Source organism: Hippocampus guttulatus, chromosome 2 (genome assembly GCF_054856545.1).
Source record: "Hippocampus guttulatus isolate MCC_2025c chromosome 2, RoL_Hgut_1.0, whole genome shotgun sequence".
Lineage (NCBI taxonomy): Eukaryota > Metazoa > Chordata > Actinopteri > Syngnathiformes > Syngnathidae > Hippocampus > Hippocampus guttulatus.
Window position 1 is genome coordinate 16,057,306 of NC_141262.1, and position 16,853 is coordinate 16,074,158.

At 42.0% G+C, this 16,853-nt stretch overlaps 2 protein-coding genes across 6 annotated transcripts; one reads left to right on the plus strand and one right to left on the minus strand.

Moving 5' to 3' along the window:
* The first annotated feature begins 646 nt into the window (after nt 1-646).
* On the plus strand, nt 647-14,787 carry acsl4a (acyl-CoA synthetase long chain family member 4a). 4 transcript variants are annotated; one of them, XM_086139068.1, is made up of 16 exons: nt 647-780; nt 3,406-3,563; nt 3,683-3,919; nt 4,017-4,194; nt 4,281-4,390; nt 5,531-5,669; nt 6,672-6,822; nt 9,231-9,354; nt 9,453-9,524; nt 9,616-9,755; nt 9,866-10,038; nt 11,825-11,899; nt 12,010-12,198; nt 12,277-12,391; nt 13,519-13,676; nt 13,784-14,787. In XM_086139068.1, exons 3-16 carry the CDS (start codon nt 3,692-3,694, stop codon nt 13,939-13,941), a joined length of 2,010 nt encoding a protein of 669 aa, XP_085995194.1. In that variant the 5' UTR covers nt 647-780; nt 3,406-3,563; nt 3,683-3,691; the 3' UTR covers nt 13,942-14,787. The 4 variants fall into 4 exon arrangements, with proteins under 4 accessions (XP_085995194.1, XP_085995169.1, XP_085995185.1 ...); XM_086139043.1 differs by having other exon boundaries at nt 3,406-3,919; XM_086139059.1 differs by having other exon boundaries at nt 3,406-3,919; nt 6,675-6,822.
* On the minus strand, nt 14,496-16,808 carry nxt2 (nuclear transport factor 2-like export factor 2). 2 transcript variants are annotated; one of them, XM_086139082.1, is made up of 4 exons: nt 16,659-16,808; nt 16,437-16,523; nt 15,622-15,766; nt 14,496-15,012 (listed from the first exon to the last, which is right to left on the minus strand). In XM_086139082.1, the coding sequence occupies exons 1-4, from the start codon at nt 16,671-16,673 to the stop codon at nt 14,828-14,830; spliced, it is 432 nt and encodes a 143-aa protein (XP_085995208.1). In that variant the 5' UTR covers nt 16,674-16,808; the 3' UTR covers nt 14,496-14,827. The 2 variants fall into 2 exon arrangements, with proteins under 2 accessions (XP_085995208.1, XP_085995217.1); XM_086139091.1 differs by having other exon boundaries at nt 14,840-15,012; nt 15,518-15,766.
* Between the last annotated feature and the right edge of the window lie 45 nt (nt 16,809-16,853).

A 16,853-nucleotide genomic window follows, 5' to 3' on the forward strand; every position in this document is an offset into this window, starting at 1 on the left:
TTTTACAATATACTGATGCAATGAAAGGGCGGCCCGGTAGTCCAGTGGTTAGCACGTCGGCTTCACAGTGTGGAGGTACCGGGTTCGATTCCAGCTCCGGCCTCCCTGTGTGGAGTTTGCATGTTCTCCCCGGGCCTGCGTGGGTTTTCTCCGGGTGCTCCTGTTTCCTCTCACATTCCAAAAACATGCATAGCAGGCTGATTGGACGCTCTAAATTGTCCCTAGGTGTGAGTGTGGGCGTGGATGGTTGTTCGTCTCTGTGTGACCTGCGATTGGCTGGCAACTGATTCAGGGTGTCCCCCGCCTACTGCCCGGAGGCGGCTGGGATAGGCTCCAGCACCCCCCGCGACCCTAGTGAGGATGAAGCGGTTCGGAAAATGGATGGATGGATGATGCAATGAAATTTTCAATAAATTATTTGTATGGCTATTTTTTCAAATCAAACTTGAATGACGGTGACGAAGCGCAAACTACTTGATCAGGGCCCACCGACTGTGTGCGTGTGTGTGCGCGTGCGCGTACGTGGGTGTGTGGGGGTGTGTGCGCGTGCGCGAAGACGCAAGGCATCATAGGACACGTAATACAAGGGGGAGTGGATGCTGGAAGGACTCGGGGTGTTGTTGGATGAGAGGGTTAAGACGATTTCTCCTGCTCATTGGTCGAGAGAAATGGAATCAGATGACGTAGTGGTTCCGGGTTCGTGAGTCCTTCGAAGAGGTAACTGTCGGTCATTTGGAATGGAGACTCGAGTCACGACTAGCCGGCTTCACGCTGTCCAAGGTAAGAATGGCGCCATCCTGTCAATTAAGCTGGATATCACTCGCTTGCTGCCCACTATAATCCTATTAGCGACTTTATCCGTTTGTAGCTTGAAATGGCGGTTAATTGGAGAGGGAAGTGTTGAATAGGTTTAGATCAAACTGGTCTCAATATCCGTTGTTTGTGGAGGGCGGGCATCAACGGTTGCTCAAAGCCGTACTGACAGCGGCGGCTTTTGTCCTCTTTGCTTCCTATTCTTTGACAATCAATACGAAGCCTATTGAGCCGATTTTTTTGTTCATATTATGCCACAAATAAGGTTGGGTTTGAATCTTTTTTAATTGTGGCGCAAGTCAACAGGAAATGTGGTAAGAGTGGTAAGTGGTTGATAATGAAGTCACAAGAAGGTAGTTTAGCATCTCTGGCGTCAAAACTACATTGAGTGATTCACCTCATAGACGTTAGTCAGCCGACGTTCCATAACCTGCGTCACGTTACGCCGTCCCTTCCATAACCCGCGTCACGTTACGCCGTCCCTTGAAGGCTTCCAGGAAAACGCCGTCCTTTCATCACTTTGATGTCTTTATTTTTTAAGTTCAGATCGTAGTCCTCATGCGATTGTGGAGGAACGTTTTTGTGTTGGTTATTTTATTTTTTTACTTTTACATTCAGGCTCCCTGTAGCAGTTTTGTAGTTTTAATGTAACACGGTCATGAGCGGGTTCACCTGAGAGGTCAGCGAGGAGGAGAAGGAGAGCTTGACCTTCGCAGGGTGGGGTGAGTCCTGCGTCAAATGATTGGTTGGGCTACGCTGTCACTTAAAAAGCGCTTTTCTACCTCGGGTACTCATCGAGCTTTACACTGTTACCCCATTCATCTACTGATGACGCAGCATCGGGAGCAACTGGGGGTTCAGTATCTTGCTCAAAGACACTTCGACATGGTCGCAATGACCCGAAACGACCACGCTAAGACCTTAGCCGAGCAGCTCCCTGATCGCATAGAGTCACTCTTAATTGGGCTTTTTAAAGATGACGTGGCCTGTTACTGCTGAATGTTTGCCATTGTGAGTTTGAGCTTTCACACTCATTCAGACTTTGACATCATTTGACTGTTTCTTATGAATGGACAGTGAAGCCAAAGAGTAGCATCATGAGGATAAGCGGATTTGAAAATGGATGTTGGATGGATAGAACTCTAAATTATACTGCACAAATTTCCTGGGTCCTTTGGAACAGTGCCCAAAAGAGGTTTCCTCAAAACTGTTGTAAGATGAATAATTTTGTAAACGTATAGACGAGACTAAAGTCTTAAAAGGCATTGAATGCATGAACCTAAAAATTAGGCTATAATAGGCATTAAAATGTCAAATCAGTCTTTCAGAAATCCTACTATTAACGTTAACACATGAATAGTAGGATTTTATGAATTTTGTTTTATGATTTGGCATTGTTTCCGTTGTTAAAGAACAGCGATGTGATTTTGGTTGGGTCAAAAGATTAGACACATTTCATTATGCGTGGTGGCAACTTGGGCAACATGGAACAGAAGGAAGTAGGTTGTAAATGTAATTTCAAATGTATTTAAAGAATCTTGAATTTAACTTTACCGCCTGTCTACTGATTAGGATTCTTTTTCAGGTGTGATTTTGAAAATCTGACATGCGCCCCTCATGGTTTTAATGGATTTGATGTGCAGTAATGCTTTTTAATATAAAAAAAAATCAAATCATTGCAGTTTCAAAAAGCTTTGTTTATTCAAATTCATTCTGCATTGTGGAGCTTTGGTTTTTTTCAAAAGGTGTTTATGCTCTACTGTCTCTTGTTCATTTTTTTTTGGTCATTTACATAATGTAAAATTAGGACTATTTTTATGGTTTTTCAGTTGAACCTTGAAGATTGAACACACCTGGTTTTGGGATACTGGTAGACATCCAATTTGTTGGATTCTGCAACTTAGAAAATAATGTACTGTAATAGAAATAATCAGTCACACGGTCAAACCAAAATTATGTTAAAAGTAACATTTTAACATTCTTGTAACTATCATTGACGTATTCACTGTTTCTATGCATCAACAAAACAGTCACAACTCCAAGGACAAAATGTATTGACATCACAGATGCAGTGTATTTTTCAGCAACAGTAACTGTTGTGTAAAAGGAAAAGTAAACCTCAAATTATTAAACAGTGAAACCACTACCTTGGATAACAGCTTACAATGTAGACACCGTTGTCTTATAAATAAAGGATATCTTATTGCTAGCTAATTCTTTCAAAAATAAAAACAAAGCAAAGCTGTATCCCTTTGATGCTGGGTTAAAAGTCTTGCATGGTTGATTATACACACTGTACATCATGCGTGATGGTGGTTGTGATAACTCCCTTGGCGCTGCATCAGAACCACTAGGAAATAAATGTTTCGGACACAAGACGTTCCTGCGTCCTATTATGTTTTGTGCTCAGATAGCAGCCGCTGTCCTCTTGACATGCTTGACGTAACTGCACTTACCTAAACCTAACAGTTCAGAGTTCAGTTCCTGTGTCATCAAAGGGCATTTAGACTTTTCTTGGTTTGGTGTCGTGTAAAATTCAACTCTGCATGTCACCTTACTTGCTCTGTAACAGACTTTTGTCTTTTCTTTCAGTTCAATACTCTGGCATCTGAGGGACAGTGGACATCAAGCCATTGCTGGGCCTCTAAGGCATATAGTGTTCTTCCCTACCCTTTTTTAGAGCAGCTCCCCATCTGAAGCAGGGCTGCCACTCTGCCTTCCCCTCCTCCCAACATAATCCTTCTGTAACGGTATGGGTTTTCAGTCAGATACTGTTCAATCTCTCCTCCTGTTTCCTGTCCACCTTGTGGTGTGGCTCTACTCTGTCATCTCCTTCCTACCATGGTACTACATCACCGGGGCTGGCCAGAGGAACACTATGTCTAAGCGGGTCAAGGCCCGCTCCACTACAGGCTGTGCGGAGGGACCTTACCGCTCCGTGGACCACTTCGACAAGCTGGCCAAGGAAGACCTGCCTGGCAAGGACACTCTAGATAAGTTGTTCACATTCGCTGTGGACCGCTTTGGAGATTTGCCATGTCTTGGCACCAGAGAAGTCCTGAGCGAAGAAAACGAGATACAGCCCAACGGCAAAGTTTTTAAAAAAGTTCGTACGGATGTCTTTTATTTGTTTGAGGCTTACCTTATTGGTTTTGTGTATTTGATGACTAAAGGCTCTGGTTTTGCATCTTGACTCCTTCTAGCTGATCCTTGGTGATTACAAATGGCTCTCCTACAATCAAATCGACTCTCTGGTCAGTCAGTTTGGCAGCGGATTGGCAGCTCTCGGACAGCAACCCAAAAGCACCATTGCAATCTTCTGCGAGACCAGAGCGGAGTGGATGATAACTGCCCAAACATGCTTTAGGCATAATTTCCCATGTGTGTATTATTTACAGTGTGTCTCCAGTGAATTTTGTGGAAAATGCAACATGCACACATTCAGTCAATAAATGTTCTCTCAACAGTGGTGACATTCTATGCAACATTGGGAGAGGAGGCAATTGAGTTTGGACTGAATGAAACTGGAGTTTCACATCTTGTAACCAGTGTGGAGCTGCTAGAGACCAAACTAAAAGTAAGTTTTTATCCCTTGTAACACATGATTACCATCAGCTTTGCAATTTCTCAACTTCCTCTACACATTCAAATAGTGGTTGTTCTAATAGACAATGGGTCTCACATAATTGACGCTAAAAAAAACAAAATCAATCCCCCTTAGGGAAAGAGTTCCTACCAAAAATAACACACAAACTACACCATTATTAACAATAGCAATCTTTCTATCAAGTGGTATGTCCGCTTTGGTAAAATACACCCTGAGTGCCTTGTGTGCATATATAATGTATTACATACAGACTGAAAATGTGGCACATGACAATGCTCTATGGCCCATAGGTGTCAAAGTCCGGTCCTCAGGGGCCGCTTTCCTGCATGTTTTCCATCTCGTCCTTTTGCAACACACATGATTCATCAGTGAGTTCTGCAGAAGCCTGATATCGATCCTGTTCATTAGAATCAGGTGTGTTGCAATAGGGAAAGATGGAAAACATGCAAAATGGTGGCCCTCGAGGACTGGAGTTTGACACCTTTGCTCAGGGGTGGGCAATCCCAGCCCTGGAGAGACGCTATCCTGCATCTTTTCCCATCTCTCCTTGTTGCACCACACCTGATTCTAATGATCAGATTATCAGCAAGCTCTGCGGAAGCCTGATATTGAACCACCCCAAAGCAAATTAAAGAGGGCTATATGCAGTGATCTTAAATTGAGCCACCGCTTGCAGCAGTTAAGAACTGGTGCATGTATAGTAGTTCCTCCACCACTGGCTGGGCCTATTACAACTCCAATCAACAGACTGTGTAGTTGCGCTGATGTTTAAAGTGAATCAATGCTTTGTCCTTTACTGCCTTCATTTCCATGCTTTGTGGGTTTCTATAATATTCAGTAACCACCATGAAGTCCTCAAGACTTTCTTCCTTTGCCATTTCTGGTTGCTGACATCCTTTCTCACTGCATTTGTAATTTCCCTGGTGATTTATTTTTCCAGTTATCACTCCCTGTTATCAGTATTTTATGCAAATGTTTTCACTGTACACAAGCCATGAAACCAAGTTTATAGAGAAGTTGCGGTCTCTTATTTGTAGAGGCGTCAGCAGTTTCGGAGCAATAAACCTATGCAGGCATTTTGACACCCTGTTTTTGCTCTTGTTTATCCAGAATGTGCTTCCAAATATCCCAAAACTGAAACATATAATCTATGTGAACAAGAAGAAAATGACCACAGAGGGCTTCCCAGCAAGACTATCTATCCACAGCATGCAAGAAGTGCAAAATCTGGGTGCGCTCCCGGAAAATGGTGCGTGTCCTGCAGTCACACCTTGGAGCATGTACAGACAGTACCGTACCGAGAGAAATTATCATACCCAGTTTGAGGTGTTTTTTTTCCTCCTCAGCAGCTTCAAATTTATTCGTCTCTGTGCTTTCCAGCAGAGATCACATGATCCACCACGTCACACCCAATCACGTGGTACTGAAATTCAAAAGACGCATGCGCACCAAGAGTATCTTTTGGCACTTGCCAAAATTAAAATACTGTTGGCCGAGTTCTTAAGTGTAGTGTATTTGACCTGTTTTATATATCTATATCGACCAATATTTCATACTTGTGTCGTGATACACTTTTCAGTCATATCACGCAGCCCTAATAATTAATTAACAGCTAACGATTGGAGAAAATTTGAAATAATTTATCTAGGAATGTGCTTTGCCGCAGAAAGTATTTTTTAAGTGGCACATACCAGAAATGACACGGAACACATGAAACCACCAAGCTTGCACACAATGCAATGACGTTTGAGTGTCACCTCACGCATCTTCCTTGTTCTTTTGTTGAAACATTGTACGTGCTCTGATCACTGTTACTTTACTTGGTTTTTCCGTCCGGAATTTCAGAGTCCTTGGCCGCAAACATTTCCCGCTTAATTGCCCCTCATAATCTTTTGTTAGCAGCAACAATGCTTCTCCAAAGTTCCATTGTGTTTCGGGTTGCGTGTCGTGTTTAGAGTTTCAACAATACTGTTTGGTGTTGATTCCATTAGGTCAATTTTGGTCACAGCTGATCGTCACACCTCAGTCGAGCAGTACTCAGTCGAGTTGCACTTTTATAATTGTCTATTCTTTAAATATTATCTTCAGTTTTAACTTTTTAAGATTGGGTATCTCCAGCCAGATTTACTTTCGCAAATTTGTGTTTATCACATGGTATGATGACGTCCGAGGGCACTGTCAGGAATGAGCAGAAAGAAACAGTAATTGTAATGCACAATAATTGCAATCATTTTTCTGTTGTGTTTTGCAGCAGGAAAGGAACTTGTGAAACCGCAGCCGTCGGACCTGGCTGTGGTCATGTACACCAGCGGATCCACTGGGCGTCCCAAAGGAGTCATGATTATCCACAGTAATTTGATTGCAGGAATGACGGGGCAATGTGAGCGCATCCCAGGACTTGGGTACGTTTGAATATTTACAAAAGCAGTTCAAACTTGAGCTGTAAATGTATGACTTTGCAAACAATCATTCATTTCGAATTTTATGGCTGCAACACGTTTCAAAAAAGACTGAAAGTGCCATGATTGGGTATGGCATGAGCTTCCCTGAATTGCTCAGTCATTCATAAGAAAATAACTGCATGAGAAAATAGTCAAAACAGTTTAAAGACAATGTTCATCAATGTACAGTTGACAAGGAATTCAGGGATTTCATCATCTACGGTCCATAATATCATCAAAAAGGTTCAGAGAATCTGGAGAAATCACTGCTTGTAAGCAGCGAGGCCCGAAAACCAACACTCAATGGCCGTGACCTTCGATCCCTCAGGCGGCAACGCATCAAAAACCAACATCAATGTGTAAAGGATATCACCACAAGGCCACAGGATCACTTCAGAAACCCTTTTTCCAGTAAATACAGTTTAACGCCACCTTCGTAATTGCAACTTCAAACTCTACTATGCAAATCAAAAGCCATTTATCAACAACACCCAGAAACGCCACCGACTTCTCTGTGCCCGAGCTCATGGAAGACGGACTGATGCAAACTGGAAAAGTGTTCTGTGGTTTGACAAGTCCACGTTTCAAAGTATTTTTGGAAATTGTGGACATTGTGTCCTCAGAGCCAAAAAAAGAAAAAGAACCATCGGGACTGTTACGGACGCAAAGTTGAAAAGCCAGCGTCTGATGATATTTGGCTGTGTTGGTGGCAATGACATGGATAACTTACACATCTGTGAAGGCACCATTATTGCTTAACGTTATATACATGCTTTGGAGAAACACATGCTGTCATACAAGCACAGTCTTTCTTCATGGACACACCTGCTTGCTTCAGCAAGACAGTGCCAAATCACATTCTGCACATGTAACAACAGCGTTGCTTCGTTATAGTATCAGAGTGCGGGTAACAGACTCGCTTGCCTGCAGCCTAGACCGGTCTCCCATTGAGAATGCAAAACTGCACTGCATATTTTTTCGATTACATATTTTCAAAAAGAACCTCTCAAGTGCTGTCAACGCTGTATGTGCTTCCCAGCTGCCAAAGAAATGGTGGAATGTGTGATTAGAAAGAAAAAAGCGAAGTTGAATAATACTGTCATCTACCACTGATAATGCCTGAAGACGCCCTTGTTTGATAAAAAAAAAAGGCAGGTTTTATGTTACTGGCGGTCTGTATAATTTTTAGCAATCATATGAAAATGTTGTTTAATTTTTTTTTGGGGGGGGATATTTCGAGCATGTTGGCATGATTAAATGTTTTATCTATTGGCTTGAAACTGAAAAAGGCGGATGTCACAAAACACAGCAGAGGAATAGCTTTACTGTAAAGTTCCGAGTATTTTATTTTCTTCAAGTTGATGATTATGGTTTGCAGCTAAGGAAAACCCCAAATTCAGCGTCTCAGAAAAATGGGAATATTGTGAGAAGGTTTATTGTAAAGTCATGGCGTCACACCCTCATCAGCTAATCGACTTGAAACGTCTGCAAAGGTTTCCTGGTCTCAGTCTCGGTCAGTAGGCTACACAGACTCAGGAAAGGTGTCCATTGACACACTCCACAAGGTCATTACTGACGAAGCTGTTTTTCCACAAAGTGCTTATTACAAGCATGATCATAGAAAGTAAAGGCCCACCAGCAAAAGGGATAACTGCAGCCTTGGGAGGATTGCCGGGCAATATCAATTCAAGAATGTGGGAGGGCTTTACATGGTGAGGAGCTGTGGACTGAGGATGGAATTGGCTCATCAAGAGCAACCATGAATCAATGAATCATCTTTGACATGTTATCATGTCAAGCCCCTCCCGAATCAGAGACGGAAGCGTCTTTCCTGGGCTGTGGAGAAAAGGAATTGGACTGTTGGCTTAGTGGTTCAAATTTCTTTTTTCAGTTGGAAGTAAATTTTTCATCGAATTTGGAAATCACAGTCTGGAGATAGAGTAGAGAGGCACATTGTTTGAAATCCACTGTGACGTCCTCGCAGTCAGTGATGAGTTGGATTGCTTTATCAGCTTGCAAGAAATAAAAGTTTAACACATTTGAATTTTAGGTAACATGCTGTACATATACCCGATATTTATGATTGCATAATTAAAATTTGTCGGTGCTGCGGTTTTCACAAATTCTATAATAGCTTGAGTTGCAACAATAAGACATTACTCTGGAAATACTAAGTCTCTCATCTCTTATTTCACAAATGCATAAAATACCAATAACTTAATAATGGGAAAGAGCAATGTCACAAAAAGAAAAAAAAAGGAAGTAGTTCATACAAACCAACTGTGCTTTTAAATGTTCCAACCATAACACGCGATGTGACTACACAGTACACAGCTGCAGGCTCTCACCTTCTATTTTTTCTCCCACAGCCCAAAGGATATTTACATTGGCTACCTGCCTCTGGCTCACGTTCTGGAGATGACTGCGGAGATCAGCTGTGTCACATACGGATGTCCAATAGGTTACTCTTCCCCACACACGCTGTCCGATCAGGTAAACGTCCCGCATAGCCCTATTTCAAGTCAATTTTGCATGTTGACCCAAAGTGTCGTTGGCTTAGTGGATGTGATCATCTGTTCTTGATCTTCTAGTCCTCAAAAATCAAGAGAGGAAGCAGTGGTGACACCACTGTGCTGAAACCCACGCTGATGGCAGCTGTGCCTGTAAGAATCGTTAATTTTTTTCCTCTTGTCACTTTTTGTTGCATTCCCCCTGCTTTTAGCTCATCATGTCTTATTTTGCCCCACCAAATAGGAAATTTTGGATCGCATAAACAAGAATGTGATGAACAAAGTGCAGGAGATGAGCTTTGTTCAGAAGATGGTGTTCAACATGGGGTACCAATACAAACTGAAGCAGATCAAGAGAGGCTACGATGCACCGCTCTGCAATGCGTAAGGACCGTCTGTGGCTTTCGAACAAACATTCTCATGTTGCCACTCGCAGCGTTAAAAGTAGAGCAGCTGGTTGAACTTCTTCAAATGATGAAGAGCCTGTTGTGCAGCCTGTTGTTCGACAAAGTGAGGAAGCTGCTGGGCGGGCGAGTGCGGTTGATGCTGTCAGGAGGAGCTCCTTTGTCCCCAGCTACACAGCGGTTCATGAATGTGTGCTTCTGCTGTCCCGTGGGCCAAGGCTATGGCCTCACTGAAACCTGTGGAGCAGGCACCATCACTGAGGGTAAGGCCACTCCAGCACTGATCAGATGCATTGTGTTTGGGCTCTGGCTGCACACGATTTTTTGGCTGGGTCTGGGAAAAACAATACTGTGGTGAAGCTACTGACTGCTTATCAGCATTTGTGTATTCAAGTCTAGTGTCGTGATATTCTAGCCAATCGGCACAGGAAATTTATGAAAGGAATGCATACAATACTCACATATTCATACTGTAAATATAAATAACACACTTTCAAGCGTTAAACAGGCTCTCTAATCTCAGTAATGTTACCATTTTATGTTGTATGCATGAATGTAAATCTATTATAATGGGACCAGGGGGTTCTTTATCCCGCCCCAGCCTTTGAAGTTGTGCTTCACGGGTGACTGGACAGAGATTTTGTCAAAACTCTATTGTGTGAAGACTACAACAAAGGAAATTAGTATGTACAGTGGGGAGGATAATTCTTTGATCTCCTTCATTACAAATAAATGAATACTACGAGCATATTTTAACACTGAGAAACAGACTCCAAGAAATACTGGTCATAAAATATGTAAATTGTCATTTGCTCGAGAGAAACAAGAAACCCACAAAACAGTTGACATTACCTTGGAGGCACGCAAGCTAGCCACACTCTTTTTGGAGAAGAACCTGACCACATTCCAACTACTGGAAACGCCAAGGTGCCAAGGGATTTGGGGAAATTTGGATTCAGATAGATCCTACTCTGTGAAGTTGATCTTCTGAATATAAGAATACAAAGTAACCAATTGCCCTTGGCCCTGCACTTCCCGCACACGGAATAAGAATAATCGAGAAAAGTGAGAGATCAGCCCGGAACTACATGGGTGGATCTTGTTAATGTCCTAAAGGTCGTTGGTAACATAGTCAGCAATTAAAGACACTTGGTTATACGCTGTAATGTAATAAAATCCTGCTGTACCGTTAAGGTCCCCCTGTTTGAAGTGGCACATGCACCAGGCACGTCTCTGTCTAAAGTGTGCAAATGAAAACTTGAATTGAATTATGTCAAAAATTTGGGTGATGTGGTCAAATGAGACCAGATTTGAGATCTTTGCCCAAACGCTAAAAACGAGTGGTGGAGTGGCACATGATACTGACACGAAATTTAAAGCATGGCCTCACCTGTCTTTTAAACTGTAATCCTGTTGAACATTGGCGCCCAGCTCATTTCCTTTGTGGGATGTGCATTGCATTTTCTTTTAACAACAAATTAAATGAGAAATCGGAAGCTATGGAGAATGTTGACAACCAAATGTTAAGTATACACCTTTTTTTTTAATTTAAATCTTTGAGATATTTTGTGTTGTTTGTAAAAAGTGAAGAAGGAGTGCAGTTTCAGAACTGATGTTCTTTAGCAAGTAACATGAAGTACCGGTAGACATATTCTATTTACTTTAGTGGGGCTGGGCCACCGAATATGATTAGTGGGCTGGATCAGGCTCCCGGGCCTTGAATTTGACACGGGATGTTGATTATTTGTAGAGGTAGAAGAAGCTTGGAGTTTGCAATTAACAGTTGAAGAGGAATGGACGAATGTTCCTCTGAAATGTGTGCAAACCTAATGAAGAATTACAACATGTCTGATTGCAAACAAGGGCATGTCTACAAAGTTATACTTCACTTGGGGATCAAAAACCCTCCAAGCACATTAACATTCATGACTTTTGCACTCTCTCTGTAGAAATACACCAAGCATCAAAAAATGGACTGCGATCAGTGGACACATGCTCAAAATCGGCAGGAGGGGATGATTTTCTCATTTTTATTGTTCTGTCATACAGTTGCAGATAGAAGCACCGGCCGTGTCGGAGCGCCACTTATTTGCTGTGAGTTGAGACTGCGGGACTGGGCTGAAGGTATGTGTATTTAACAGACTTGTTCCCTCTTGTCTCACATTCCACCAAAACAACCGTCAGTTGCGGTGTTAATACATTTTTGTGCTTCTTCATTTGGTTCTTTGAATCAGGCGGCTACACCAGCAAAGATAAACCGAACCCCAGAGGAGAGGTCCTGATTGGCGGCCCAAATGTGACCATGGGTTACTTCAAGTACGAGAGTAAGGATGAGGACTTTTTTATGGACGAAAATGGTCAGAGATGGTTTTGCACTGGAGATGTTGGCGAGGTTCATCCAGATGGCTGTCTACAAATAGTAGGTGGGTGTCATCACAAAAATAAACGGCAGCCAATGCCGAAAAAATCAGTACATTTAAAAAAAAAAAAAAAATCCCCAGACCGTAAGAAAGACCTGGTCAAACTGCAAGCAGGGGAATACGTGTCTCTCGGTAAGGTGGAGTCGGCCCTGAAGAACAGCTCCCTCATAGACAACATCTGTGTTTACGCAAACAGGTGAGTCACATGATACCACTGTCTCAATTCTTGCAAGCGTATCGACAAAGTACATGAGGACTGGCTTGTGTTCTATTTCAAGACCAAAGTGTTGCTTTTGTTGCAAAAGCTAAAGCCAGATGTGGTCATTGCACAGGAAATAAGAGGGGAAGAGCATTTTTCCTATTAGCGAGGACAAGTTACCAGTAGGTGGCAGTAGTGTCATTCAAATGAGACACGATACAAAATCTGACATGCATGAGGAGTCTTCAATCCAATACTGTTACTGTACAAGTGACTGCACGCTACCGGATAGCACAGTAACTTGATAGGGTACTCTGAACCAATCAACCAATCAATATGATTCCACACTTTGCCATCAACTACCTTTGTGTCCAGAATTTTGGGACACCTGATACATTGGGGACACCTGATACATTGCGTGCTATTAGAAACTTAGGAATGTCATAATTACAGTAAGTGCAAGTGTGACACACTTGTAGGACATAAACAAAACACATTCAAAGTATAAATGATGAATACTTGTAAGGGGGATTGGCATGTGACAACGTGACCACTTAATACTTGGCTCAGTTTGAAAACTCTGACGTCAGGACCAGTTTAAACCGCAAATGCCCTTCATTTACATTTTTACATCAGGAATCTTCCACTGATAAGACTACCACATCCTGTGTTGGTACTTTCACCTCTGCTTATTTCAGTGCTTCCCAATTTTTTTCTGTTACGCCCCGCCTAGGAAGAAGAAAACATTTTCCGTACCCCCAACTATAGTATAATTTGAGAAATTAAGTACACCTCTGCATAACATTGTGTCTTTAATAACAATAAAGGCAGCAAAAGAGATTAACTGATAAAGAACACCTTTAATGTTTTTGTAGTCTTATCACAAAAGATTTGAAGTGATTCAATTTACCTGAAATAAATGCCACTGCCACCTACTGTTGTGGAACTGCAGCTACATTTTAATCTAGTACTTTATGTTCCCCTTTGACAAGGACTGGCTCACTGGCTAAAAATGGTTTGTGCGACTTTCGTTTGGCAACTTCCATCTCCCTTTACTACTGCTAATTTATTTGGATTAGTGTGCATGCAGTTAATTACCCTGTCTTCATTATCTTCCCCTTCAGTGACCAGAACTACGTGATCAGCTTTGTGGTTCCCAACCAGAAGCGGCTGATGGAACTGGCCAAGCAGAGAGGACTGGTCACAGATTGGGAGGAAATCTGCATACATGCCGACATGGAGGAGGTGGTCTTGAGGGAGATCAAGGACGTTGCTGCTAAAAGTAGGATCTCATTGTTATAAGACAAATCCATCCTCACCTGTTTTACCTTTTTTGTATTTTATTTTTCACGCCATATAATTGAAATTGTTTCCCTCCCATCCTTGTAGTTAAACTGCAGCGCTTTGAAATTCCTGCGAAGGTCCATCTGAGCCCGGAGCCGTGGACGCCTGAGATGGGTCTTGTGACAGACGCGTTTAAGTTGAAGCGGAAAGAGCTTAAGAACCACTATCGCCACCACATCGAGAGAATGTATGGGGGCAAATAACAGTCACATTTTCTGCCAAGAGGCTTTATTTCAGCTTGACCACTTTTTTGCCTGTAGTTTTCCTGTGAAGTGTGTGGGTTTCTTTGCTGTCTGTGTTCCAGAGGCACACAAATGAAAATGGGCTGAACAGGGAAATTACAGTTTTTGATCCCCCCGTGCCACTGGCATGTTAAAAGGAGGAAGGATGGTTACAAATGACCAGGGAAGTAACTTTGTCACCCTTACAAAATATCACCTCTCCATGTGTTGATAATGCTGTGCTATGTTAAGGTCAATGAACTATTAATGAAAGCGATGCTCTTTTGTAGTAGGAGTACTGATGTTACTGTGCCTTCAGTCTGTAGCGGAATTGTGTGGCGTCTTGGTAACAAGCAGTCAGGTGTTTCTATGGCCATGCTAGAAGTTTACATGAAGCATTAGGTCACTTAACACTCCTATCCAGAGAGATGCTTGACGACCTGGACTTAATTTATTCTGGCAAAATTTTTTTCATGCTATTTATGTCAATTGATGCTGAAAAAAGACCAAATGTGTAACCATAAATGACTCAGGAACACCAGGAGCAGATGTTTTATTTTTGGACACTGCCAAAAATGGTTTGCTTGCACTTACAGCACATGCCGAGCAGCTTATTTTGTTCAAGATAGATGGTTAAAAAAAAACATGCCTGGTGGCAGCAGCCACATTTTTAGCCTTTATAAAGGGGAAACTTACCATGTCATTGAGTGTTTTGTATGTATTTTCATGAACATGTTTGTATACTGTACACAAACCACTCCATTCTGATCATAGGCCTTATTGTTCAAGCTTTTCCTGAAAATAAAACCTTTCATATGAAACATTGAACTGTGTATATATATAAAAATAAAAAGAAATCTGAGGACACTCAGCTGTTCCAGTCTTGAAAACGAAAACAATCACTAGCAATCTTCCACACTGGCTGGTCGTTGTTCGGTGACGCCTGAGCCGTTAAAAGAAAGTTCTGGTTGTAGAAACGCTGCTTGTTCCCTTCAAACTTGACTGTTCCGCCGGTCACCACAAGTAAAGTCATCTGACCTTGGGTTGCTTGATCTGTGAGGCAAGGGAGACAAAGGTGAGCTTTTGATCAAGATCTTGGAATTTGAATCTGTATTACAAAGGGCATCCTGAGTCTGGCCGTAAGGCCATGTTTGTTTGTTTTTAATCAGCTGATGCAGCTGGCAATGCTCTTGGGGGAAGGAAAAATTGGGGCATCAGTGTAAAATGTTCAAGTTCCTGTGGATGGACCCTTAAACAGTCTTAAATGCATTGAATCTTCGAATAAGGCCTTAAATGTCAAATTGATCCATTTCACAAAAATGTTGAAATAATTTACCGAACGTGACTTGTGTAACATCTCGGAATCAATACAACTGATGTGGTTTTTGTCGTGATTTGTATAATATAGATACAAATTGATCCATTTCACAAAAATGTTGAAATAATTTACAGAACGTGACTTGTGTAACATCTCGGAATCAAAACAACTGACGTGGTTTTTGTCGTGATTTGTATAATATAGATAAAGTATATACACAGATATGTATACAGTACATACAAGTCTGTGCACAATCATCTTAACGGTCATCCAAAGCCAGAAACCCTTTTGGTCACATCTGGTCCCCATCATATTAGCATTTGGCCTCTCGGGGTGCCACGAACCGTGAACCGGTTGACAATCCAGTGTCTGGACTTGGAACTCGCTGGAAGGCAGGGCCTCAAAGAACTCTCCCAGCGCATCTAGTCCGGACACAGTGTTTCCATTCCACACCAAGGTTGCCTTATCCAAGTAGAGTCTGGTGAGGTTCTGAGACACAAAAGTAGCGAGACATCAGAAAACAGTGCAGTTTGATATTCCGTGATGATAGAATGAGAGTACCCAGTGGTGTAAAGATCATCCAAGGCCAACTAATGCCAAATAAGAGTAAAAGGGTTTTGCACAACTTGCTGTTCTCAAACAAACGAGTTCAATGGCAAAATTCACAAATATTTGATCCATGAATGGACCATTAAATTTCCCGTTTCAATGCACTTCGACACAAAACAACACTAGGATGTTCTCGGAGGTTAAGTGGCCACAGAGTTGATAGTTCCTTAGAGGTTATCAGCGGGTTGCAACGATGACATATGGAGACTGAAAGAGTCACAGAAAGACAAATAAGTGGAAGACTTTCTTTCCTTGATCACTTCATGGTTTAACCAACTTTGGAGTATTTTATGGTTCAGCTCCTTGTTGTAAAACATTACGTTGTGCAAAGCATATTGAAACATGGAATTTATGAGATGGACAAGTGCATTTGAAAGTTTAGAGGTCAATTTTAGAAAGAGGGGGAAGTTGAGAGATGTGCATGTGAATTTTTGTGATGATATATGGCATTTTTCGGACATTAAGCGACGTTAAGCTTTTTTCCACCCACATTAAGCGTTGTACACGTCTCAAGATGAAGACAAGACATTCCAATTTAACGGCTACTCACTCTTCTTTTCTTATCCATGCAGTCGTAGTAAATGTTGACGAACTCCTCCGAATATCTGCACGACTGGTCCGCATGGGTCCTGAAATCCTGCGGGAATGCAAAACGGTTTAACGGCAAATTGGTATTGCTGTTTCTACCCACGTGCACGTCAAAAAAAAACGAGCAAGAGGCTAACTACATTGTGGTGTCTGTCGACTAAAAAAATGTTCAACTATACCTTACCAACGTTGCTGCCATTGGTAATGTCTGCAATGCTTCGGGACGACACTGGAGAGTTCGTTAGATAAATTTAATCCAGTATTGCTGATTGTATTATTTCAATTAGCTTGTCTTCAATCTCCACTATGCTGTGCCATCGATCCTTGTTTTACTTCCTGCAAAAGTAGCTTGACCTACCAAAATTAATTCAATGTGGGT

What these genes read in the sequence shown, in the direction of transcription:
- acsl4a (XM_086139043.1), top strand. Translation starts at nt 3,566, where the DNA reads ATGGGTTTTCAGTCAGATACTGTTCAATCTCTCCTCCTGTTTCCTGTC. An exon ending in TGGCTGTCTACAAATAGTAG is followed by an intron (nt 12,199 to 12,276) that starts GTGGGTGTCATC and finishes AAAAATCCCCAG; the next exon opens with ACCGTAAGAAAGACCTGGTC. An exon ending in ATCTGTGTTTACGCAAACAG is followed by an intron (nt 12,392 to 13,518) that starts GTGAGTCACATG and finishes CTTCCCCTTCAG; the next exon opens with TGACCAGAACTACGTGATCA.
- nxt2 (XM_086139082.1), bottom strand. An exon ending in GCATGGATAAGAAAAGAAGA is followed by an intron (nt 15,767 to 16,436) that starts GTGAGTAGCCGT and finishes TTTGTGTCTCAG; the next exon opens with AACCTCACCAGACTCTACTT. An exon ending in GGATTGTCAACCGGTTCACG is followed by an intron (nt 15,013 to 15,621) that starts GTTCGTGGCACC and finishes CTTGCCTCACAG; the next exon opens with ATCAAGCAACCCAAGGTCAG.